Here is a 25,022-nt window from a genome sequence, read left to right as displayed (position 1 = left end):
ATTAGACAAAGTCAACGTGGATTTATCAAAGGGAAATCATGTTTGACAAACCTACTGGAGTTTTTTGAGGATATAACTAGCAGAATAGGTAAGAGAGAACCAGTGGATGTGCTGTATTTGGATTTTCAAAAAGTTTTTGATAAATTCCCACATAAGAGGTTAGTGTGTAAAATTAAAGCACATGGGATTGGGGGTAATATAATGGCATGGATTGAGAATTGGTTAGCAGACAGGAAACAGAGTAGGAATAAACAGGTCTTTTTCAGAGTGGCAGGTGGTGACTAATGGGGTACCGCAGGGATCAGTGCTTGGGCCCCTGCTATTCACAATGTATATATCAATGATTTGGATGAGGGAACCGAATGTAATATTTCCAAATTTTCTGACAACACGAAACTTGGTGGGAATATGGCCGATGAGGAGAGAGTTAAGAAGCTTCAAGGTGATTTAGACAGGTTGAGTGAGTGGGCAGATACATGGCAGATGCAGTATAACATGGATAAGTGTGATGCTATCCATTTTGGTTGGAAAAACAGAATGGCAGAATATTGTTTAAATGGTGATAAATTGGTAAAGGCTGATGTACAAAGGGACCTGGGTGTCCATGTACACCAATCACTGAAAGCAAGCATACAGGTGCAACAAGCAGTTAAGAAGGCAAATGCTATGTTGGCCTTCATTGCGAGAGGTCTTGAGTATATGAGCAAGGATGTCTTTTTGCAGCTGTATAGGGCCTTGGTGAGACCACACCTGGAGTATTGTGTGCAGTTTTGGTCTCCTTACCTAAGAAAGGGTATACTTGCCATGGGGGGAGTGCAGTGAAGGTTCTCTAGACTAATTCCTGGGTTGGCAGGATTGTCATATGAGGAGAGATTGGGTCGACTAGGCCTGTATTCACTGGAGTTTGGGAGAATGAGAGGGGATCTCATTGAAACGTATAAAATTCTGACAGGGCTGGGCAGCCTGGATGCAGGGGTGATGTTTCTTCTGGCTGGGGGGGTCTAGAACAAGGGATCACAATCTCAGGACACAGGGTAGACCATTTAGGACTGAGATGAGGAGAAACCTCTTCTCAGAAACTCAGAGGGTGGTGAACCTATGGGATTCTCTACCACAGAAGGCTATGAGGTCAAGTCACTGAATATATTTAAGAAGGAAATAGATAGATTTCTGGACTCTAAAGGCATCAAGGGTTATGGGGAGAGAGCAGGAGTATAGCGTTGAGATAGAGGATCAGCCATGGTCATATTGAATGGCGCAATAGGCTTAAAGGTCGAATGAACTACTCCTGCTCCTATTTTCTTTGTTTCTATGTTTCTATGCAGCGGAGATGTGTCAGTGATCTGTTCTGCAGAAAGTGAGCCTGAGTCTAATCTATAGCTGTGCCCCACCGACATACATGTCCCTGAGCTGGTGGAGGGTGTCTGTGAGTGCTGTGATGGTTCTTCCAGAGCTTCCTCTCCGGACATGGTCTGAGGGCTCAGACTGGTGCTCGACTGCCTTGTGAACCTCAATCTGCTGGTGTCTAGAAAATAGAAAATAGAGTTTCAGTTAATGAGCATGAGCTTTATAATACTGCATGTGAGTCACTGTGATTGTCAGGATTTGATGGGAGCTGTGAGCCCTACTCAGTTCCTGGGAGAGGCCAGTCTCCCCTTCCCCACAGGCACAATTCCTGTCCTCCCCAGCCAGCTCGGCTGCAGCCTCCTCGAACTCAGTGGGGGCAATGATGTTGGCCGTCCCTCCCCCGTCTGCAATCTTTCGCACCTGTCGTGTGCCAGCTTGGCCTGAGTGAAGAAGAAAGAAAGGCATGTGATGAGAACGGATGGAGCAGAGGTTGGGTGAGATGCATGACCCTTGTGTGCAGTGATCCCTCCCCAGAAGGACCCGAGGATGGAGTGTGAGCAACATGATAGATGGGATGGTAGTGATGTGAAAGTCTCCGTGAAAGCATGAGTTGTAATATGCGTCCACCTCTAATGGTTGCGTGAAACCCCTGAAGAGAGCAGCTGTTTGAGTGCATGATGTCATGATGAGAGTTTGATATTGGAGGGAGTTGAAGGATGACTTACTCTGGTGAAGCGGATGAGATCATTCATCCTCTTCCTGCACTGGATGGTGTTTCCGACACGGTTGCCAGTCGGGCTAACCTGCTGTGCGACGGCCTCCCAGGCTGAAAAAGTGAAGCTGGTATGCTTCCAGCAGCGATCCCTGGGATACAGGACATGCCTTTGTGCTCGCGCTCCTCTGATTAAGGCGTGGAGGGCCTGGTGGATGAAGAGGGATACTGCTTTTGTCTTGAGGCTTTCGGCCTTCTTCTTGTGGCTGGAAGACATCATCATATGTGTCCTGAAGACAGGTGGGCTGGAGAATGTGAGATGTATGTGTTGGACTGGCATTTAAATGTGGGGCCCAGGCCTTCAACCCCACCAGCTGATGACGGGCAGACGAATCAGCTCTCAATCTGCCAGATGATTTGGCCCGATACTCGCTCATGTATAATTAATGAGCTTCCAAGAGCAGAATCGGGCATAAGTTCCTGCCACTCTGGCCAGCAGCGTGGGCACCACTGAAACCACCTGCCACTGTACTTAAGCTCATAAATGGAAAATTCCACCCATAGATTCCAGTCTATCAAAATTGATTTTGCAGGAGTTTTGCCTGAATGCTTGTGGAGCTGGCTTCAAGAAGGGCACTGACGACTGTGCCCCCATTGAATCCAGAGGATGTGGCGGCAGCATTGCTGATGGATTTTCTAGTGCTCTAATGTGTCATTGATATGCAGTCCAGATCTCACTGCAGTACAGGTGTGGTGACGACAAATGTTCTCTGCAGTAGGACTTTTGTTGACTTGTAGGGTTCCTTGTGGTCAAACACTCACTGCCGTAGTTTCTAGAAGACTGAGCTGGCACAGTGTTGGATCTCATCATCAATGAGAGATGTGGCTGCTGAGGTATGGAAAATACTCAACATATTCCAGAATCTCTCCTCATAATGTCAAGGAGAGACTGAGTCTCTTGTGTGCAGAATTGAAGAGATTGAGATTGGCTTGCAAATCTGGTGCAGAGTGGGCAACGACACTACAGGTGTGTGCGGGAAAGTTCTTTTTCCTCCCGTATCCATAGCATGAATGCATGAAGTCTTGAGGAAACATATTATAGGGAGCCGGCAGCCCACCCACTCCGGAAGCAAAGTCAGCGTGGAGCTGACTCGCTCCATACCAGCCATAACACGCTGTGGGTGGGCTAAATAGACTGCCAGTGGTACTTCTGCCCCACACTGCCAGGAGCGCATTAGCGGGCATTGCCCGGACTGCAACCGGTCCCAAGAAGAAGGCCCATGGATCCTGCAGTTAAGGTAATTCTGGGGTCTTGGATGGGGAGGGATTAAACAGTTTAAGGATGGGGACGGTAGCGGAGGTGCGTGTAGTGGTTAGGGTGGTGTGTTTTATAGAGCAGGCAGGCAGGAAGAAATTGGGGATACTATCTTAGGGGGTCTGCTCCCTGTAGCACAAAGGGCACCCCCAAAAATAGTACCCCCTCCCCCACTTCCTTCCGGCCCTTCTAAAAAGTTTTTTTTAAAAAGGCAGCCTGCCAACTCCCACCTGACTTCCCATGCCAACTGTATCATGGTGTGGGCAGCCTATTATTGGTTTGTTAACACGTTTAATTGACCTTTGAGTATTTATTTGAATATCGTGGGTGGGCTGCCGATTTCTCCACCCACCCACCCACCCCTGTTTATGGGGGTGAGATCAGGGGTGGGCAGTAAGGTGGTGGGGTTGGGACCTCCCTACTATATGTGCTCTGCCGCCAAAAGCACACCCAGTGCGGGCATGTAAAATCTAGCCCTTGATGTGGGTAAAATCCCACCAGCTTTGAAGACTTCAGCCAAAATACCATCAGGGTGACAGGCTTTCTTGTTTTTCATCCATTTCATTGCTTCTGGTAGCTCTCATATCAATGGCAGTTCACCCATGGATTCTACCACATGGTACTGGGACATAGCCTGGAGAATATCAGTTGCCACAGTGGATTCACTGTTGAGGAGTTGTCGAAAATGTTCTTTCCAATGTTGATGGATGTTACTATCATCCTTAAGAATAGAAACAACATCTTGTGAGCTATGTGGATTTTGTCCATTTGACCTTGGTGTGTAGTAGAACTTGGAGGCTTCAAAAAAGCTTTGCTTGTCATGATGGGCAGTATACTGTTGGATTTGTCGAGCTTTCTCTTCTTACCACATGTCCTGTATCTTCTGGATTTGTCTTTGGGTGTCAGCCTTGAACTGTTGGAATGCTGTCTTTTTGACATGCAAACTTGGGTTGTTCTGCCAGGCAATGAAGGCTGCTCATATATGTACCAGGTCACATATTTCAGCATAATTTTCGTCAAACAAGTCCTGGTGACAATGATGCTCGAACCCAATAGTCTGCACACAGGAGTCCAGTACAGCTGACTTTATTTGATCCCACTGTTCTGAAATTGATTTGGATTGTGAAAACTTTCCAGATTGGCTGTGAGCTGCACTTGGAGTTCCTCTCTATGGTCAGACTGCTTTAGGCTGAGACATTGATCTTCTTCCCTTTAGACTTTTGGGCCTTGCAGTGTCTCGGTGCTAATTGGAAGTTATCACTGATCAAACAAATGATAATCTGTCCAGCAGCCATCAGTCCCCTGCATGGATTGAGTGTTACAGGTATCACTTAGATCTTTGATTTGATTAACAATGTAGTCCAGGAGATGTCAATGCTTTGTTCTAAGATACCTCCAATTGGTTTTGTATTTGTCCTTCTGGCAGAAGAGGGTGTTTGCTATAACAAGACCATGTTGAGCACACTTTGTCAGCAGGAGGACACATGTATTGGTTTCTTCCACCCCATTTTGTCCAATTCCATGGACAAGAGGCTCACTGTCAGCCTTCCTTTTCAGTAGAAGGTGTAACCCCCCTGTTTGTTCCTTCAGCTGCCCCTCCCCAGGAAGGTGAGTCTCACTGAGGGCGGTGATGTCAATTTGGAGTCTTGATAGCTGATGCGAAACGATTGCGGTTCTACTTTCTGGATGGTCAACGAGTGTTCTAGCATTCCAAGTTGCAAAATTTAAAGTTTTCTTTCTTTGGTCACAAAGATGGTGATGCTGCAGGGTGTGATTCCCCAGCCAGGAGAAAATGGACAGTCTACTTTTAGGCTACCTTTACTAGCCTTCTCCCCATTTGGGGTGAGAAGAGGGTATTCTGAAGAGGACTGCCCAGTCACAGATGTTGCTGCCCAAAGATACCTCTGTCCCAACAAAGATGTCCAGTGGCTTCCATGTTGTCTGTGTGCAGATTCTTGATTAGGGACTCGCAGGTTCACAGCCCTGTCCCTGTCACCATTTCTCCATTGACACAGGACTTGGCAAATGGACCCTGGTAAAAGCCGCATGTGACATTGTTTAATGTAGGGACTTTGATGCATCATCATTGCCCACATGATCTTGTCAGGGTGGTGGTTAGGTTTTGGTGACATGTCAAACCATGATGATCAGGACCACCTTGCCACCGCAGCCCTCTTCCACCTTTGCTGCTGGTGAGAAGCGCAGCCTTCCTTTGCTTGTTTTTCCACTAAGGACTTTTTGGACTCCCTTTGTCTGGCACCTCCCCCTGACCTTGCCACCATGGGTGGCCGTACCAGGAGCAAGGAGCTCCCTGTGGCATCACTCAAGGGATTGTCGGAGTACACAAGCTTCTCCACCACATCTAGGTGGCGATCCACGGAGGGCATGTCTACAGTATTTTGCTTTTGTACAAATGTCAACAAATGTTGGCTACAAGAAAAGCCACCAAATGAAGCTTGAATTGCTTCTGATATTTCAGTCATCACATGTTCTCCTGATGTTCCATAACCAGTAGCACCATAATTTTGATACCAGTGAATAGAGAATGATTATTTTCCCTAGTCTTGAGGAAAGTGAGAAGTTAGTCTAAAATTATTTTGCTAGAAGATTGTTGCGGCACATAACACTTTTTCTTGGGGAAAGCATAAGGCAAAGACCATTGCATTTTTAAATGGAAAATTGGATAAGCATTTGAAACACTGGGACATACAATACTGAGCAGTTAGTTATGGACTACTCTAGCAAACAGCAGGAATAGACATAATGGGCCAAATGGTTTCCTGTGCTGGATCTATGAGCGGAATTTTATGGCCGCGTCGTGGCGGGGGCAGGGCCGTAAAATGCAACGAGCCATTCAAAAGCCAATTGAATTCAGCAGGACCGGAAGATCCCGCTGGCGGGAGGGACTGTAAAATTCTGCTCTATGTATGGCATTGCACATGAAGAATCAAGATTCATTGTCAACTTCAGGTGACATGGCATTAGAGAAGAGGCAATAATTGGACTAGGTACAGACATAGCTAGTCTCAAAATAAAGCCATACATTCTGTCTTTGTTTTTATATGTTATGTCGATCATTTATTGTTAAATAACAAAACATATGGTAATTTGGTTGCAGGGTAGAGTTGGGTGGCGTATAGGAATTCCTCTGCAGTAAAGACTGAGAGGGTGGAAGATGCAAAACTAAGGTGTCACAGCTCCAATAGTGGTGAATGGTGTAAGTTCAGTCAAACATGTTCATACATGTAATTTGCCTTTGGGCATAGGATTTTATACAGAATAAAATTAATTTAAAAAAACAAACCGGATGACAGGAAATGTTCACAAATGTAAGATTTTTAACATATTATGTTATATTTGATTAATGCAATTTAAGCACTGAAAATTAAGCAAAATAGTAAAATTATAAGACAATGTTCGCTGTAAATAATATGACACAGCAGAATTCTTTTTGTTTAATAGCACATAGTCCTGATTCTACATAGTGCTCATTATGATAGTTTATGAACTAATTTAGATGTAGGTCAACCATGAATAAGTATTATATATCATACATGACACACGTTTGCCGGTTCCTAATTTTTAGAAACATCAAATGACATATGGAGACATAATCTGCTGCATTTATCTGCTACAAATTAAAGCTCTTTGATCAGACTAGAATAGACACTGCAATAGGATGATTGCTGGGCTTTTCAAACTCAGTCTCCTTATCAGGGTACATGTCTGCTGATTTGTGGGAAGGTAGCTGTTTTTCGTTCCTGACAAACTCCAGTGATTAAAATGTAGTGGCCTGCTCTCCTTCCTTAGATAAACATGACAACTGAAGCGTTTCTAGTGTTGGTAGATATAGTCCATGCAGATTGCATTTTAATGAAAACAATGCATTATCTTTGTTACAGACCTCACAAACCTCTCTTCATTAATGCAATCTGCCTTGGCAGAGTTTCAATCTATAAACCAATATCAGTAAAATAATATCTGCTAGTATTTTTCATTCTAAATGAGGGTCATCATATTTACTATATTTGGTTCAAGAAGGCTCACCACCACCTTCTCAAGGGCAACTAGGGATGGGCAATAAATGCTGGCCCAGCCAGCAAAGCCCACATCCCATGAATTAATATTAAAAAGTGCACACAGCTGAATGGTACCTCGTATTAGCACCTTATATGATTTTCCATATCATAGCTTATTATTCATCATTTATATAAACGACATAGATGACAATGTGGGGGTAGGATTAGTAAGCTTGCAGATGACACAGATTGGCCGGGTGGTTAACAGTGAGGTTGAGTGTCTTGGGCTACAGGAAGATATAGACGGGATGGTCAAATGGGCAGGTAAGTGGCAGATGGAATTTAACCCTGAAAAGTTTGAGGTGATACACTTTGGAAGGAGTAATTTGACAAGGAAGTATTCAATGAACGGCATGGCACTAGGAAGTTCTGAGGAACAAAGGGACCTTGGCTTGTGTGTCCATAGATCTCTGAAGGCGGAGGGGCACTTTAGTGGGGTAGTGAAAAAAGCATATGGGACACTTGCCTTTGTCAATTGAGGCAATAGATTACAAAAGTAGGGAGGTCATGTTGGAGTTGCATAGAACCTTGGTGAGGCCACAGCTGGAGTAGTTCTGATTGCACTGGAGAGGGTGCAGAGGAGATTCACCAGGATGTTGCCTGGGATGAAACATTTAAGTTATGAAGAGAGGTTGGATAGACTTGGGTTATTTTCGTTGGAGCAGAGAAGACTAATGGGGTGACCTGATCAAGGTGTACAAGATTATGAGGGGCATGGACAGGGTGGATAGGGAGCAGCTGTTCCCCTTAGTTGAAGGGTCAGTCACAAGGGGACACAAGTTCAAGGTGAGGGGCAGGAGGTTTAGGGGGATGTGAGGGAAAACTTTTTTACCCAGAGGGTGGTGACGGTCTAGAATGCGTTGCCTGGGAGGGTGGTGGAGGTGGGTTGCCTCACATCCTTTAAAAAGTACCTGGATGAGCAACTTGGCACGTCATAACATTCAAGGCTATGGGCCAAGTGCTGGTAAATGGGATTAGGTAGGTAGGTCAGGTGTTTCTCACGTGTCAGTGCAGACTCGATGGGCCGAAGGGCCTCTTCTGCACTGTGTGATTCTGTAATTCTGATTCTGTGATAGCAATTTTGATGCTGACTTATCACTATTCAGAAAATGGCAATGCAGAATTAAGCTTCGTTTATGCCCATCCACCAATCCAGTGTGAGCTTTATATACTAATGAACTGCATAACAGGCAAGAACAAGCCTCATCAGCATAAAATATTTATTGAATTTGTGTAATTGTATAAAGTGGAAAATGGCGAATTGAAGTCAATGGCAGAAATTTTCACTTGGCAGGCGGGGGCGCACCCGACCCCCTCGAACGTGAAATGACGTTGGCCGAGTGTGCTGACGTCAACGCACAGTCGCGCAATAGTTTGGTTGGCGGGAGCACGCTGGAACCAGCAGAGCCCCTGCCGACAGTTAAAGGGCCTGTTAAGTCCATTATGTCATCAATTAAATTAAAAACTTTGCTGCCTGTCCAACCTAATGGTTGGCGGGCAGGCGAAAAGGCCAAGCGACCTTTGCATTTTTTTGGAAACCTCATCCATGGGCGGGATGAGGTTTCCAAAAGCAAATGAAAATAAAATAAAAACTTTAATTTTTCATTAATAACATGTCCATGTTCATGTGACAGAGTCACATGAGGGGACATGTCACATTACATTTTTATTTTTTAAATTAATTTTTTCATATCTCTTCATCTTCCTGAGGCAGCTCTGTGCAATATTTGAGACAGGAGCAGTTCTTGCTGTAGAAGTAAAGCTACCATGCTACTGGATCCTTTCAAACCGCATCAGGGAGTCTATAATACACACATATATTAAGCATATGATAAGTGCTATGGCTGCAACGGACAATACCTTTGTCACATTCCCTTTGGAAAGGAGACATCGGAAGGACAGAACACAGAGCTTCAGTTGGATAGCAGGGTTCCCTCAAATACATAGCTATGTAGGCATCAGGGTTGCTCGTGTCAATCCTATGACCTAGACGAACATAAAAGGTTTTCATTCAATGAACATTCAGGTAGTCATTCAATAGTACAGAACTTAAGTATTGCTGAAAAAAGATATTTTGTTGAAGCTTTTCACCTTGCACTCATCAGGATAATTGCAAGAATACCAATGTCAGGGGAAGCAACAACTTTATACTGTATGAGAAGAGAGTGCTTGGTTGGCAAGTGGACACTGATTGGTAGAGGCGTTACCATGGAGAATGCACCAGTTGTATGGACTGCCCAAGACACACAAAAGTGATGTCCCTTTATGCCATATCTTATCTATGATCGGTTCAGCACAGCATGAATTGGCCAGAAGATTGGACAAATTGTCACAGCCAGTTTGGAACAAGTTTCCCAGGTACACAGCGAAGGATTTCTTCAAATTTGCGAAGACCATACAGGACTTGCATATCGATAGCAATGCTGTGTCTATGTGCTCATTTGACATTGTTAGCCTGTTCACCAATGTTCCACTTAAGGAAGCCATAGAGATTTACGCTACAGCACTATATCATGGCGATCTAGACCCACCATTATTGCGTGAATCAGTATTCATTGAGCTTATGAACTCGGCAACTTGCACAGTTGAGTTCCGCCTAAACAACCCCATGTATGCCCAAATAGATGGTGTTGCCATGGAATCCCATCTAGGCCCAGCTCTTGCAGACATCTTTCTTGGGTTCCATAGAAATGCGTCTTCGATGGAATGACACCTAACCTCCTACCACTTGCATATTTTGGATATATATTTGCTATATTTAAATCCGTAACAGCATGTAATAATTTCCTTGCATGTCTTAATGGGCTCCATCCTGCGCTCAAGTTCATCTTTGAAATGGAACAGTCAAATGAACTCCCTTTCCTTGATGTACCAGAGAAATCTGCCAACTCTACCACGGTCTACAGTGAGCCTACATTGGAATTCTTACAGTTCCATGCGCCACAAGATTGGCCTTATCAGCAACCTCATAAATAGGGTCCAAGCCATTTGCTCACAATGGAAGCTTGATGCAGAAATAGGGCACATCAAAGACATCCTGCAGGATAATGGTTACCCTGATCAGATCATTTTGCGCTGTATATCGGGAACTCATGGACGGGCCTAAGGCCGTCACTTTCGGCTCTAAAACATGCTCAGTCTATCTCTGATTACCCTGGAAGAGTAAGTTATCTCAAAATCTGAGCAACAGGTGAAGCTAGCCGGTTCACATTGCTACTATGCACTAGCAACATGAGTGGTATTCGTCACTGACAGGATGCTGCCATCAAGCCAAAAAGACACTCTGCCTATCGCACAAATGAGTAATGTGGTATATGAATTTCAGTGCCAATGTGATGCTAGGTATGTAGGCTGTACATCCCGAAGGATAGCGAATCGTATCAAAAGCATGTCCCTTCCGCTGTTCACAACACGCAAGATACCGACAGTACCCAACCAGCCCGTGCTTGCAAAGCTCAAAACACAGTGTCCAACGTTAGATGTGATTCCACGATTGGACAACATTTACTAAATAATCCTCAGTGAGCTAAAAATTATGCCGACATCCAATTTAAGATTGTCATTAGTGCATTTGCACGTATGGAAACTACATATATATATTCATACACAGGGACCTGTTCTTTGCAAACAGAAAGGACATGTACACACATTTCACTTGTTTGAGCTAAGCAAAATAATTGATAGCCATTCGCTGGTTCATTCCTCAGGCAATACCCTGGCCAATCAAAGTCAAGCTGCCTGGTTTAAAATTTCAACAATGCTTGGCAGTTGACTGTCAGTCACTATTAACTGGTGCATTCTCCATAGTAATACCTCTACCAATCAATGTCTACTTGCCAACCAAACAGCTCTCTCTTCTCATACAGTGTAAAGTTGTTACATCCCCTGGCATTGGTATTCTTGTGATTGTCCTGATAACTATAAGATGAAAAGCTTCGACAAAATGTATTTTTTCAGCAATAACATTCAGGTGTTATCTGACAACAAAACATCATTATGTACTTTATCTAGTAACAGCCATAATGCTGTCATTATGTGACATTCTATGGTATCAATTTTTTTTTTAAGAAGAAACACAGATAGGATAGCCCTTTGGAGGACTGGCCTTTGTATCAATGGCCTTTAACTGCACAGAGAAATCCCATTAGAACAGACCAGTGCATCGGGTTAGATACTTGAGTATTTGTTAGTTGTTCCTCGGACGCCACCTCCTTCTGCAATAAATGTGTTCTGTCCCAAAGTGACACAATAAAGAAGCATGTACAAAAGGGCAATAACCTTACTAACTGTACGCTGCTCAATTACACAATATTATCTACTTTCACCATATTGATTTGCATCTGTTGATCGCTGATTGTGTATTAAAATATCTCCTCAAGGCTTACTTAAGCAGATGCAGACCTGCTCCAGATCATCATTAAAAGGTCAAAGAGGATTACTTAAGATGAGAAACAGTAATAAAAACAGGATTCATGATAGCTTTTAAAGGGGAAGTGTATAAAAAATTGAAGATGATTTCAACAGAGAAAGGGTAGAGTGGGGCTAAGTGGATTGCTCTTCCAGAGAGCTGGCACAGGTGTGAGAGGTCAAAAAGCCTCTTTTGGTGCTGTAAAATGCTATGATTTTAAACATGCTCTCAGACTACACCTTGAACGCCTCTCCCTGGAATGCAACTGTTCAGTCGCTATGGCTGACTGTACCTTACCCTCTTGTGCCTTGATCCTGTCATCTGATGTAATTACGACCTCACGAATGAGTGTAGGACAGTTGGATGATAAAGATTTCTCCGCAGAGACATTAAGAATATGCACATGCACTGAGAAAATAAAAACATTGTTTATGTCCACATATAGGTCAACAGGTATTTGCAGGTCAAGTTTGGCTGTGGAATATTTCCTAAGGGCTTTCTGTATGGGACTAATTATGTGATTGGATGTGCAGATAGCACACAGATATTGTTGATTCAGGAGAACAACCTTTGGGACTAAACTAAAAACAGAAAATGCTGGGAACATTCAGCAGGTCTGGCAGCATCTTTGGAGAGAGAAACAGAATTAATAGGCGGAATTTTCTGTGCTCGCTGGCAGTGGGTGTGATAGGTGGCGGGCGCAGACAATATGGTGCGCTCTGGTTCACGAAGGCAGGAAGGCAGGTCACAATCGTCCACTCAGCCCGCCAATGGCGGGGCTGCATTTCCTGCCAATGATTGGTGGGGGTGCTCATTGTAATACATCAGCATCTCATTAAAAGGCCATCCCGCCAGGCTCTAGACCCCCACTAGATCATCTGTCCACATCGTCGAGAAAGTATGTCGACGTGCAGCACATCAGCACACAGGTGATGTGCACTTGGCGGTCTTCACTTTGGGGGAACTGAGGTGTGTGAACAGTATCGTTTTCCACAGCTCGCCAGGGTCATCTGTTGCTCTGCAGGCTTGAGGGGGGCTGGGAGGCCGGGATGATGTGCTGCCTGGGCCCGGAGGTGACTGTACACGGGGTGGAGGGGCGGGGTGGTGTCCAGGGGCAACTGCTGCTTGGCCCTGGAAGCAACTGCACTTGGGGCAGCAGGGGCAGGGGTCGAGGGAGGGGGGTGGGGGGTTGTCTGGGGGCAACTGCTGCCCTGGCGTTGGATCCCACACGCAAGCAATCAAGGTTGGGGGCAGGGCAGGCGAGGGAAGTGGCCACGCATTAGGGACACTTGTATAAACTGACCATCCTTCTCTAACTGAGACAGATCAGACACAACAACAGTGATATGACTGGGGGTCGGGCTCCTAGCCTGCCCGCCCATGCTAGCAATGTGGAGGCGCCAGTGTGCCACCAAGTGCTCCAGACCTTACCCCCCACCACCCTGGCACGGACTGCGAGTCTGCAACCAGTTTACTAGACTGCCCAGCAGTTGGACTGCACAAGCTGCACAATCTCCTCGCCAACACTGGCCATGTAGCAGTCACTGCTGAAGACGCTCACATCCCTTTGAAATCTCAGCATCCTAGTTTGGACCAGTGTTCCCCATGTCACAGGTTAACGGGGCAGCCATGCAGCGCACTCATCTCTGGCCATCCGAGGGGTGGCTGGCACTTCTCGGGAAGCATTAAGGGGCAGTCATACAGGGCCAGGAAAGTATGTTAAGTACACCCAGGCTAACCACATCTCCCGTTCTCTTTCATGCTGCAGGAGGACCACGTCAGGATCATGGATCCTGGTGACCTAGCTGTATGCCTGATGGTCTACAGAGAGTGAAGAAGACGGAGGAGGGAGCGACTGAGGCTCCTGGCCGCGCAAAGGCAGGAGCAGCAACCTCATGAAGAAGGGGCTGCTGGGGCTCCCACACACGCTGCCCAGGAGCGACAGCGAGCCGTGGTTGGTGGACGCCTAGCAACACCCAGGGTCTATAGACGCCACCTGTCATTCCTGCAGATGACCAAGAACCAGTGTCGCCAACAACTGCACATGTCTAGGGATCTGGTCGCTTATATTTGCAGGACTTGGCAACAAGGGGACATGGAGGGCATTCACTGCCAGTGGCTGTGAAAGTAACAGCAGCGCTCATTTTCTATGCTAGTGGCTCCTTTCAGGGCTCCACAGGTGACCTCTGTGGGATCTCACAAGCCACCACCCACAAATACATCCATGAGGTCACAGATGCCATCTTCTCCATGGCACACAACTTTGTGCATTTTGCCCAGGACCAGGACAGCCAGGATGCAAGGGCCATTGGATTTGCCCAGATCTCGGGATTCCCACAGGTACAATCGACTGCACTCATGTGGCACTCAGGTCTCCGTCGCTACACTCAGTGGACTTCATCAATTGCAAAGGAATTCACTCACTGAAGGATGTTCACTCACTGAACATGCAGCTGGTATGTGACCACCAGAAACACATCCTGCAGGTTTGCGCATGGTTTCCAGGGACTGTGCACGACGCCTACATTCTGAGTCGCTTGCAGATCCCTGGAGTCTCCCAAGGTCCACAGAGGCTGCAGGGATGGCTCCTCAGGGACAAGGGCAACCCACAGAGGCCGTGGCTGATGACACCCATGCAGTGGCCTAAGGCTGCAGCAGAGTGATTGTATAATGAGGCTCATGCTGCAACTCGCAAGTTGGTTGAGCAGACCATCAGGATGCTGAAGATGCAGTTTCGGTGCCTGGACCGATCTGGTGAAGCCCTGCAATACAGTCCACAGGGGGTTTCACAGGTCGTTGTTGTCTGCTGCGCCCTTTACAACCTGACGCTCCAACGGGGAGACGAGCTGGCTGAGGAGAAAATGGAGGAACTGGAGGTCTCCTCCGGTAAGGAGGAAGGCAGCGGGGATAAGCGTGAGGGGGTCCTCAGTGGTGACAATGACAGGATGAGGCTCTCACACTGGATAGATGAGGCAGGCGCTCGGGAGGCCCTCATAGCTGCTAGATTTGTGGAGGATGATGACAACAGGCAGTGAGGTGACCACATAGATCCTCACATTGCATTTGTGAACGTTTGACTCCAGTCTGGCTTATGGCAGTGCCAAAAGCCTCTGTGAGAATGCTCCTGTCATGGAGGCGCAGTGGAGGCCCTTATAGTCTCTCGATCGCAGGAGGATGATGACAGCATGCAGTGAGGACAATCCATGAATCTTCTCATAGCCTCTGTGAATGTCTGACTCCTGCCTGGCCGAGGGCAGCTCACTTGATCTCCATGATCAGGGCCATCTCATAAAGACGCAGCCATTAAACTTTAGACGCATCCGATGCTGTGTCTGCCTTCACCATCTGAGCCCTTCAGGAGCTGGCACACAGCATCAATGGTCGCAGATGCTGGTGCAATAGGGGCCAGCCCCACCTTAAATGTCCTGAGAGCACACAGAGAGGATGTGGCACCTGCCCACTACATTCTGGCAGCAATGACCAGCACTGCCGAGGAGCAGGTATCAGTAACGTTTCCAGGGAGTCTGAGGCCGGACCATCACTGTGGTCTGAAGGCTGCACAGAACAAGAGGCCCTGGACTGAGATACCTGCCTTTTATCTTGTGTAGAAAGGTTTCACATCCGAGTGACAAGAGCAGTGCTGATCAGAACAAGGAGCCATGGCAGGGAGACATTCTTAGGAGTTTATTGACAATAGTGAACAGTATGTACAAGTGACCAACACCCGTACCCAGGCTGTGGAACTACTTTTCCTTAACTAACCTAACCCTGCCGCTTGGTGCTCCCCGGACATCCGCAGCAGAGGTGGAGGCAGCCTGCTGACTGCAACGCCCTGTCTATGATAACTTTGGCTGGCGTCCTCTGGATGACCAAGACTTGGAGGGCCCTGGCCTGCTATCGGGGTCCTGCTGTGTGGCAGTGGCACCCTCCTCAGCCTGTGAAGCTGGAGCTGCAGAGGTCACAGGAAGAGGGGATTCAGATGGGCTGAACACTCCCGGTGTCACCTGGGTGGATGACCCTGGGGTTTGCACATGCTGATCCTCCTCCCCATGGCCTGAGGGCTCCTGGCTGAATCCATGAGGGGAAGGGGTAGCTGAAGTGAGATTGAGCTGCCTGGCACCCCTCTCGCGTACACACTGTTGGAGGCCAACTATGGCATCAGCGATGGAGTTAAGCCCGCACAGCAGTGCAGGAACGACGTCCTGGACCAAGATCTCCATGGTGGCTGCCATCTTGCCAGTGTTGACCTCAGTGCGTTTCAATGCCGGCGCTATCACCTCAGCCTGGAGACGGACAGACTCCTCCAACGTGCCTTGCATTCTTAGGAGTGTTGCGGACATCCCTTCCTGATGTTCCCTAGCCTGCCTTTGCAGCTGCAGCAAATGTGACACAATTGACTCCAGAGGCCCGTCATCTGACTCGGACTCAACAGGTTCCTGGCCTCCAGTAGCCCTCCGAATGCCGGGGACGTGGGGAGTCCCTGCCGCCGCCTGCTGTGGATCAGACTGTGCACTGTGCTCACTAGTATCTGATCCCGTGCCTATCCTAGAGCTAGGCCCCACCGAGGTGTGTGTCTCTGCATTGGCGGAGGATGTGGGTGAGCACTGTGATGGAACTTTTAGCGGGGTGCATTCCAGTTCCCCTTCGGATGTCTCTTCCGAACTGGCTTAGAGGCCCTGGGTCATGGACTTTTGGAGTGATGGGCCTGTGGAAGCAAGGGGGGATAATTAGTGCATGGTAGTGGCCTATGGCATGGAACACATTACTCACAGCATGGTTGTCTGATGGATGTTACACTTTACACTGCTGGATCCTCACTTGGTTGAGCAGCGCCGACTTCGCCATCAGCACAGGACTGTGTGCTGTCCGATCATTGCCGGCCAGCTGGATGGCTCTGTTCTCAAAGTTCGTAAGGACCTTGAACTCCGACATTCCTCCACCGGTCTGCGACCTTTCCCTCCTGTTGCGTGCCAGTTTTTCCTGCATGGATAGAGATGGGGAGAGTGCATCAGGATGCCTGCCGGGCCAGATGATACATGTGCCTAGCCTGTGCGGGTGGTGAGTGGTCCCATGGACGGGATGAGGACATTGAAGGTGTGTGAGAGAGTGAATTGTGGTGTCCCTTGCACTGGCAGTGAGTCAGGGCCCTATGGATGTGTGATGGGTTTGTGAGTGTGTGCGTTGAGAGTGATGAAAAGAATGACTTATCCAGGTGGAAGGAGGAGATCATTCATCCTCTTGCACTATTGGCTGGCTGTCCTCTTCTGAAGGATGTTTGCGCTGACCACTGCTGCCAAGCTGGGTTGGTGACGTTGCTGCCCATCCTGCGGCTACAGCAGGGAACAAAGACATCCTGGCGGACCTCCACAGCATCCAGTAGTCACTCAAGGGGCCCGTTGTTGTAGCAGGGGGCTGTAGTCTTTGTTCCTTTGCTGGCCATATCTCCTGGGCAGCGGTGGTGAGCTGATAGCGATGAGCACTTTGTTGGCGGCTGCCTTTTAAACATGGCGGCTGGCATGATGCAACAGCGGGGTGATATCGGGAGGGCAAATGAGAGCCCGTCTGCTATAGAAATGGCATGTATCCCGGGAATGCATAAGTAATGAGTTGGGTTTGGGACAATACAGCGCGAAAACACGTCATTGCCGTCAGTGGGTAGGATGCCATTTTGCCCGCCCATTACCACACTTAGTGCAAATCTAGGAAAATTCCGCCAAATATTTCAAGTAAATAACTTGAATATTGGGCAACATGAAAAATTAACTCTATTTCTTTCTCCACAAATGCTGCCAGACCTGCTGAATACTTCTAGCATTTTCTGTTTTGAATTCTGAGTTCCAGTATCTACAGTATTTTGCTTTTATAACTCTAAGGACTGTTGTCTGTCTTCACAGTAGAAGACACAAGTTTCATACCAGAAATAAATGGTAATCCAGGGGCTAAAAGGAGTGATAAAATTAAGGAAATTAATACCAGCAGAGAAAAAGTATTGGAGAAACTTAAGGGACTAAAATACTGCAAATCCCCGGGACCTGATGGCCTACACCCTAGGGTTCTAAAAGAGATAGCTGCAGAGATATTGGATATGCCACCTATGATTTTCCAAAATTCCTTAGATTCAGGAATGGTCCCATCAGATTGGAAGTTGGCAGATGGTCCACTGCTCTTTAAGAAAGGAGGGACAGAGAAAACAGTGAACTACAGGCTAGCTAGCCTAACATCAGTTGTTGGGAAAATGCTGTAATCTATTACTATGGAAGTCTTAACAATGCACTTAGAAAGGCATAGTATGATTAGAACAAGTCAACATGGCTTTATTTTTTTTTTAAATCCTGTTTTTTGAGGATCTAACTAGTAGGGTAGATAAGGGGGAGCCAGTAAATGTAGCCTGGATTTCCAAAAGGCATTCGATAGGGTGCCACACAAAAGGCAAGATAAGGGCTCATGGAGTTGGGGTAATATATTAGCATGGGTAGAGGACTGGTTAATGGATAGAAAACGGAGTGTGCGTAAATGGGGCTTTTTTAAACTGACAGGCAGTGAATAGTGGAATACTGTCAGGGTCAGCGCTGGGGCCTCACTCACCTATTTACAATCTATATTAATAACTTAGATGAAGAGACAGAGAGTAATGTATCTAAGGCCAGGATTTTGCCCTCGTTGAGTGGGTTTCGACGGGACGAGCGGGAGCGGTCGGGAAGTCAATTAAGGCCTGCCCAGTGTGAAACGCATGCTGCAGCGCTCAGCACTGCCTGTGCGTGGTGGGGGAGGAGGGCAAGCAGGGAACTTCACGCTTGCGTGCGCGTGTGCACAGGAAAAGCTCCCTGAGGCACAGAGCTCTCTCAGGGAGATGAAGATTTTGAAAAATAAAAAAGAAAGAATTTAAAATTGTTAAAAACATGTCCCCTCTTGTGACTCTGTCACACGATCAGGAACATGTTAGAAATTAGTTTGAAAAATTTAAATTTTTTTGTTAATGACGGATCGAAACATCTTCCCGCCTGCAGATGAGGTTTCGCATAAAAACCAAAGGCTGCTTGGTCTTTTCGCCTGCCCGTCCAATATGGTTGGATGGGCAGTGGAAAATTTAATTCAATTAACTTTTTAATGGCCTTAATAGACCTTTTAATTGTCGGCGAGCGCAAGTGCGCGATGACATCGGGTACTTCACCTGACATCATCGCGTGTTATTTTATGCTCGTTCGCATCAAGCGCGTGCCTGCATGATGAGCAGAAAATTCTGCCCTAAGTCTGCTGATGATCAAAGAAACTAGGTGGAATGGTAAGCTGTATTTGAAGAGGACACGGAGAGGCTGCAAAGAAATGTAGACAGGCTAAGTACAATGTACGCAAGTGTGAAGTTATTCACTTCAGTCATAAGAATAGAAAAGCAGAATATTTTTTAAAGGCTGTGAAGCTTGAGTGTGCTCATACAAGGAACATAGAAAGTTAGCATGCAGGTGCAGGAAACAATTAAGAAGGCAAATGGCATGTTGGCCTTTATTGCAAGGGGACTGAAGTACAAGAATACAGAAGTCACACTGCAATTGTACAGGGTTTTGGTGAGACCACATCTGGAATACTGTGGCAATTTTGGTCTCAACATTTTAGAAAGGATATACTTGCATTGGAGGTGGTATTTAAATTGATCCCTAGGATGAGGGCATTGTCCTATGATAAGAGGCTGAGTAAATTGGGCTTACATTCTCTGGAATTTAGAAGAATGAGAGGCGTTCTCATTGAAATCTACAAAATTCTGAAGCGACATGATAGGGTAGATGCTGAGAGATTGTCTCCACTGGTTGTGGGATACGTACATACAAACATATGCACTAGGAGCAGGATAGACTGCTCGGCCCTTCAAGCCTGCTCCTCCATTCAGTAAGATCATGGCTGATCTGATTGTAACCTCCTGCCTAGTCCTGATAACCTTTCACCTCTTTGTTAATCAAGAATCCATCTAGCTCTGTCTTAAAAATATTCAAAGACCCTGCTTCCATTGCCTTTTGAGGAAGAGAGTTCCAAAGACTCATTACCCTCTGAGAGAAAAATTTTCTCCTCATCTCTGTCATAAATAAGCGACCACTTATTTTTAAACTTTGACCCTTAGTTCTAGATTCTCCCATAAGCAGAAACATCCTCTCCACATCCACTCTGTCTAGACCCCTCAGGATCTTAAAGGTTTCGATCAAGTCACCTCTTACTTTTCTAAACTCCAGTGGATATAAGCCTAACCTGTCCAGCCTTTCCTCATAAGACAAACTGCCTATTCCTGGTATTAGCCTAATAAACCTTCTCTGAACTGCTTCTAATGCATTTACATCTTTCCTTAAATAAGGAGACCAATACTGTACACAGAACTCCAGATGTAGTCTCACCAGTGCTTTGTACAACTGTAGCATAATCTTCATACTCTTGTATTCAATTCCCCTCGCAATAAACAATAACATTCTATTAGCTTTCCTAATTACTTGCTGTGCCTGCATACTAGCCTTTTGTGATTCATGCACTAGGATACTCAGATCCCTCTGAATCTCAGAGTTCTGCAATCTCTCACCATTTAGGTAATATGCTTCTTTCCCAATCACAGGGGCACATTCTCAGGATAAGGGCCAATCAATTGGGACTGAGATGAGGAGAAATTTGAATCTTTGGAATTCTCTACCCCAGAAGGTTGTGGATGCTCTATCATTGAATACGTTTAAGGCTGAGATAGATGGATTGTCTGAGGGAATCAAAGGATATGGGGAGTGGGCAGGAAAGTGGAGTTGAAGCACAAGATCAGCCATGATCATATTGAATGGCGGAGCAGGCTCAACTGGCCATACGGTCTATTCCTGCTCCTATTTCTTGTGTTCTTTGTGGTTCACTCGATTCACAGAACACATGTTTCCCCAGAAGCTGCCTCTTTATTGTAGGCTACTGTATTTCATATATACTACAGCCATTAAAGCTTGAAAAATGTTAAATGATCAGATGGTTCTATTCCCTGTTTTTCATCAGGAATATCCTTATGTTTTAAGGGATTTTGATTAAGAGCTTTAAAATTTTCTTTGCTACATTGTTTTTTTTGCATATTTCTGGCATTTGCTTTCTGTTCCATTTGTAGTATCCTTTCTGCATTAATTTAGGCCCTTAATATTCCACCTGTTGGCTGTTGGCAACTGGAATTTCAGCCATAATTTCAGTTTTCGACTGGGTTTACCTTTCCATTTTTCAATCACGGAGGAGGGAAGACATGAGAGGGTAGTGTGTTTATACCCAAATTGGATCTTGCCACACCAGAACCCAACTCTGTTGTACGTGTTCATACTTTGACAGCTCTACAAGACCTGCCTTCACTACCTCCCATAGTGAATTGTAGGACAGTCACAGAAATGTGTTTGCACCTGGGTCAGACTTTCAGACACATTCCAGAAGAACAGCTCAGCAATGGTTATCAATGTGATAACTGCCTTGAACTTCTACAAAATCAACTTGGTTCGAAGGGACAGCGGCAAACCATTAAATTTCACAAACAGCAGTCTAAAACAGGTGACAAATGCTCGGTCTGGAGGCTGACTGCCTTCATTATTCCCTGCATGAAAAGCAGCCAACAGCATGAAAGAACACGAAGATAAAGGCAAAATACTGCGGGTGCTGGAAATCTGAGACAAAAACAAAAAATGCTGGAAAAACTCAGCAGGTCTGGCAGCATCTGTGGAGAGAAAGACGAACTCAGAAGCTCTGAAGCTCAGACGGACTCGAAACGTTAACTCTGTCTTTCTCTCCACAGATGCTGTCAGACCTGCTGAGTTTTTCCAGCATTTTTTGTTTTTGTATGAAAGAACACTGCAGTTTTTGCCACATTGTAGGTTTCTCCAAAGTTTAAGACATTTTTGGTGGTGGCCTTATGGGCTCAGGAGCCTGTTCCTTCTCCTCCAGCACTTCCTCCTCCTAACCTGTGGTCTGTGACCCACCGAAGCTTATTAATTGCATACATCGGCATCTGTTTCTATACTAGCATTTGCAACGAACAATACAATGTGTACAGTTGCAGTCTTCTTCAATGCCACCTGTTGTGCTGACATATTGCTCAGAGCAACAAAAAAGAAATATTGAAGACTGAAAGAACTATTCCTATTTTAATTACCTAGCCAGATACTGTGTGTGATATTTATATAGTGACTGTGAAGAGAAGCAAGTCATAAGCAAAGGATGGTACCAGTCCTGAGCACAGGAAGACCTACTGCTTTGCCTTCCCATTCTGCACCCAAGCTGCTTTATGCAAGGATGCGATGTGGGAGGTTTTTGAAATTAAAGGTAGTTTTAATGGATGGGAAAGAGGCTTATGAGATCCCAATATTTAAGACCCTGGGAAAGGTACGCCCCATGGCTTGACTTCGGTTGCAGGAACGATGTTAGAAGATATTATAAAAGATCTGATTTATGATTATTTGGATATGGATTGTGAATTATTCTAAAAATGCTAGCATGGCTTTAGAAGTCCTAGTTTCCTAACCTGATCGAGTTCTTGAGGAATTGAATGAATTAAGAGGTCATGGTAGTCCAGGCGATGCTGTAGCTCTTCATTTCTAGAAAACTTTTGACAAAGTACCACATTGATAGCTGTTGGATATGATTTTATCATCTTGAATTGATGATATGACATTTTGCTGGATAGGAAATTGATTGCAATCTTCAAGGCAGAGTGCTGTCATAAATGTGAGTAGATTTACATGGCACCAAGTCCTAAGTGGAGCTCCATAGGGTTCTGCATTAGGCTTTTTTTATTCTTTCATAGGATGTGGGCCTTGCTGTCTAGTCCAGCATTTTAACTGCCCATCCCTAATTTCCCTTGAGAAGGTGGTGGTGAGCTTCCTTCTTGAACTGCAACAGTCCATGTGGTGTAGGTACACCACAGTGCTGTTAGGGAGGGAGTACCCAGTGACAGTGAAGGAATGGCAATATAGTTCCAAGTCAGGATGGTGAGTGGCTTGGAGGGGAACTTCCAGGTAGTGATGTTCCCATGTATCTGCTCCCCTTGTCCTTCTAGATGGTAAAGGTCATAGAAACATAGAAAATAGGAGCAGAAAATAGGAAAATTCGGCCCTTCGAGCCTGCTCCGCCATTCATTATGATCATGGATGATCATCCAGCTTAAAAGTCTGCTCCCGCTTTCTCCCCATATCCTTTGATCCCTTTCGCCCCAAGAGCTATATCTAATTCCTTCTTGAAAACATACAATATTTTGGCCTCAACTACTTTCTATGGTAGCAAATTCCACAGGCTCACCACTTTGTGGGTGAATAAATTTCTCCTCATCTCAGTCCTAAATGGTCTACCCCATATCCTCAGACTGTGAGCCCTGGTTCTGGACTCCCCCAGCATCGGGACCATCCTTCCTGCATCTACCCTGTCTAGTCCTGTTAGAATTTTATAGGTTTCTATGAGATCCTCCCTCATTCTTCAGAACTCCAGCGAATATAACCCTAACCGACTCAATCTCTCCTCATTTGTCAGTCCCACCATCCCAGGAATCAGTCCGGTAAACCTTCACTGCACTCCCTCTATAGCAAGAACATCCTTCCTCAGATAAGGAGACCACAACTGCACACTGTTTCAGATGTGGTCTCACCAAGTCCCTGTATAATTGCAGCAAGACATTCCTGCTCCTGTACTCAAATCCTCTGGCTATGAAGGTCAACGTACATTTGCCTTCTTTACCGCCTGCTGCACCTGCATGCTTACCTTCAGCGACTGGTGTACGAGGACATCGTTGCCCATCCCACTCTCTCAATTTATCGCCATTCAGATAATAATCTGCCTTCTTGTTTTTGCTACCAAAGTGGATAACCTCACATTTATCCACATTATACTGCATCTGCCATGCATTTGCCCACTCACTCAGCTTGTCCAAATCACACTGAAGCATCTCTGCATCCTCCTCACAGCTCACCCTCCCACCCAGCTTTGTGTCATCTGCAAATCTGGAGATATTACATTTAGTTCCCTCATCTAAATCATTAATATATATTGTGAATAACGGGTCCCTGTGCCGATTCCTGTGGTACCCCACTAGTCACTGCCTGCCATTCAGAAAAAGACCAGTTTATTCCTACTCTTTGTTTCCTGTCTGCCAACCAGTTTTCTATCCATCTCAATACACTACCCCCAATCCCATGCGCTTTAATTTTACACGCTAATCTCTTATGTGGGACTTTGTCAAAAGCCTTCCGAAAGTCCAAATAAACCACATCCACTGGCTCCCCCTCATCAGCTCTACTAGTTACATCCCTGAAAAATTCCAGTAGATTTGTCAATCATGATTTTCCTTTCGTAAATCCATGCTGACTCTGTCCAATTCTGCCACTGTTTTCCAAGTGCTCAGCTATTAATATTAGACTCTAGAATTTTCCCCACTACTGACGTCAGGCTGACTTGTCTATAATTCCTTCTTTTCTCTCTGCCCCCCTTTTTAAATAGTGAGGTTACATTGGCTACCCTCCAATCTGTAGGAACTGTTCCAGGGTCTACAGACTCTCGGAAGATGACCACCAATGTATCCGCTATTTCTAGGGCCACTTCCTTAAGTACTCTGGGATGTAGATTATCAGGCCCTGGGGATTTATCGGCCTTTAATCCCATCAATTTCCCCAACAGCATTTCCCTACTAACGCTGATTTCTTTCAGTTCCTCCCTCTCACTAAACCCTTGTCTCCCCAACATTTCTGGTATGTTATTTGTGTCCTCCTTTGTGAAGACAGAACAAAAGAATGTATTTAGTTGGTCAGCCATTTCTTTGTTCCCCATTATAAATTCCCCTGTTTCTGACTGTAAGAGACCTACATTTGTCTTCACCAATCTTTTTCTCTTCACATACCTATAGAAACTTTTGCAGTCAGTTTTTATGTTCCCCACAAGCTTACCCTCGTACTCTATTTTCCTCTTCTTAATCAATACCTTGGACCTCCTTTGCTGAATTCTAAACTGCTCCCAATCCTCAGGTCTGTTGTTTTTTCTGGCCAATTTGTATGCCTCTTCATTGGAACTAATACTATCTCTAATTTCCCTTGTAAGCCATAGTTTGGCCACCTTTCCTGTTTTACTTTTGTGCCTGACAGGAATAAACAATTGTTGCAGTTCACCCATGCGCTCTTTGAATGTTTGCCATTGCCTATC

General features: G+C 45.8%; 1 protein-coding gene across 1 annotated transcript in view; it reads right to left on the bottom strand.

The window, feature by feature from the left end:
* Nucleotides 1-25,022, bottom strand: part of LOC144691231 (uncharacterized) — a 341,534-nt gene that overhangs the window by 159,675 nt on the left and 156,837 nt on the right. The window contains exon 11 of the mRNA XM_078559280.1: nucleotides 9,314-9,439. Coding sequence (XP_078415406.1) covers nucleotides 9,314-9,439 — 126 coding nt within the window. The remainder of the gene's footprint in view (nucleotides 1-9,313; nucleotides 9,440-25,022) is intronic.

This window comes from Cetorhinus maximus, chromosome 2 (assembly GCF_964194155.1).
Source record: "Cetorhinus maximus chromosome 2, sCetMax3.hap1.1, whole genome shotgun sequence".
Taxonomy (NCBI): Eukaryota; Metazoa; Chordata; class Chondrichthyes; order Lamniformes; family Cetorhinidae; genus Cetorhinus; species Cetorhinus maximus.
This window is presented reverse-complemented; position numbering and strand designations above follow the sequence as displayed.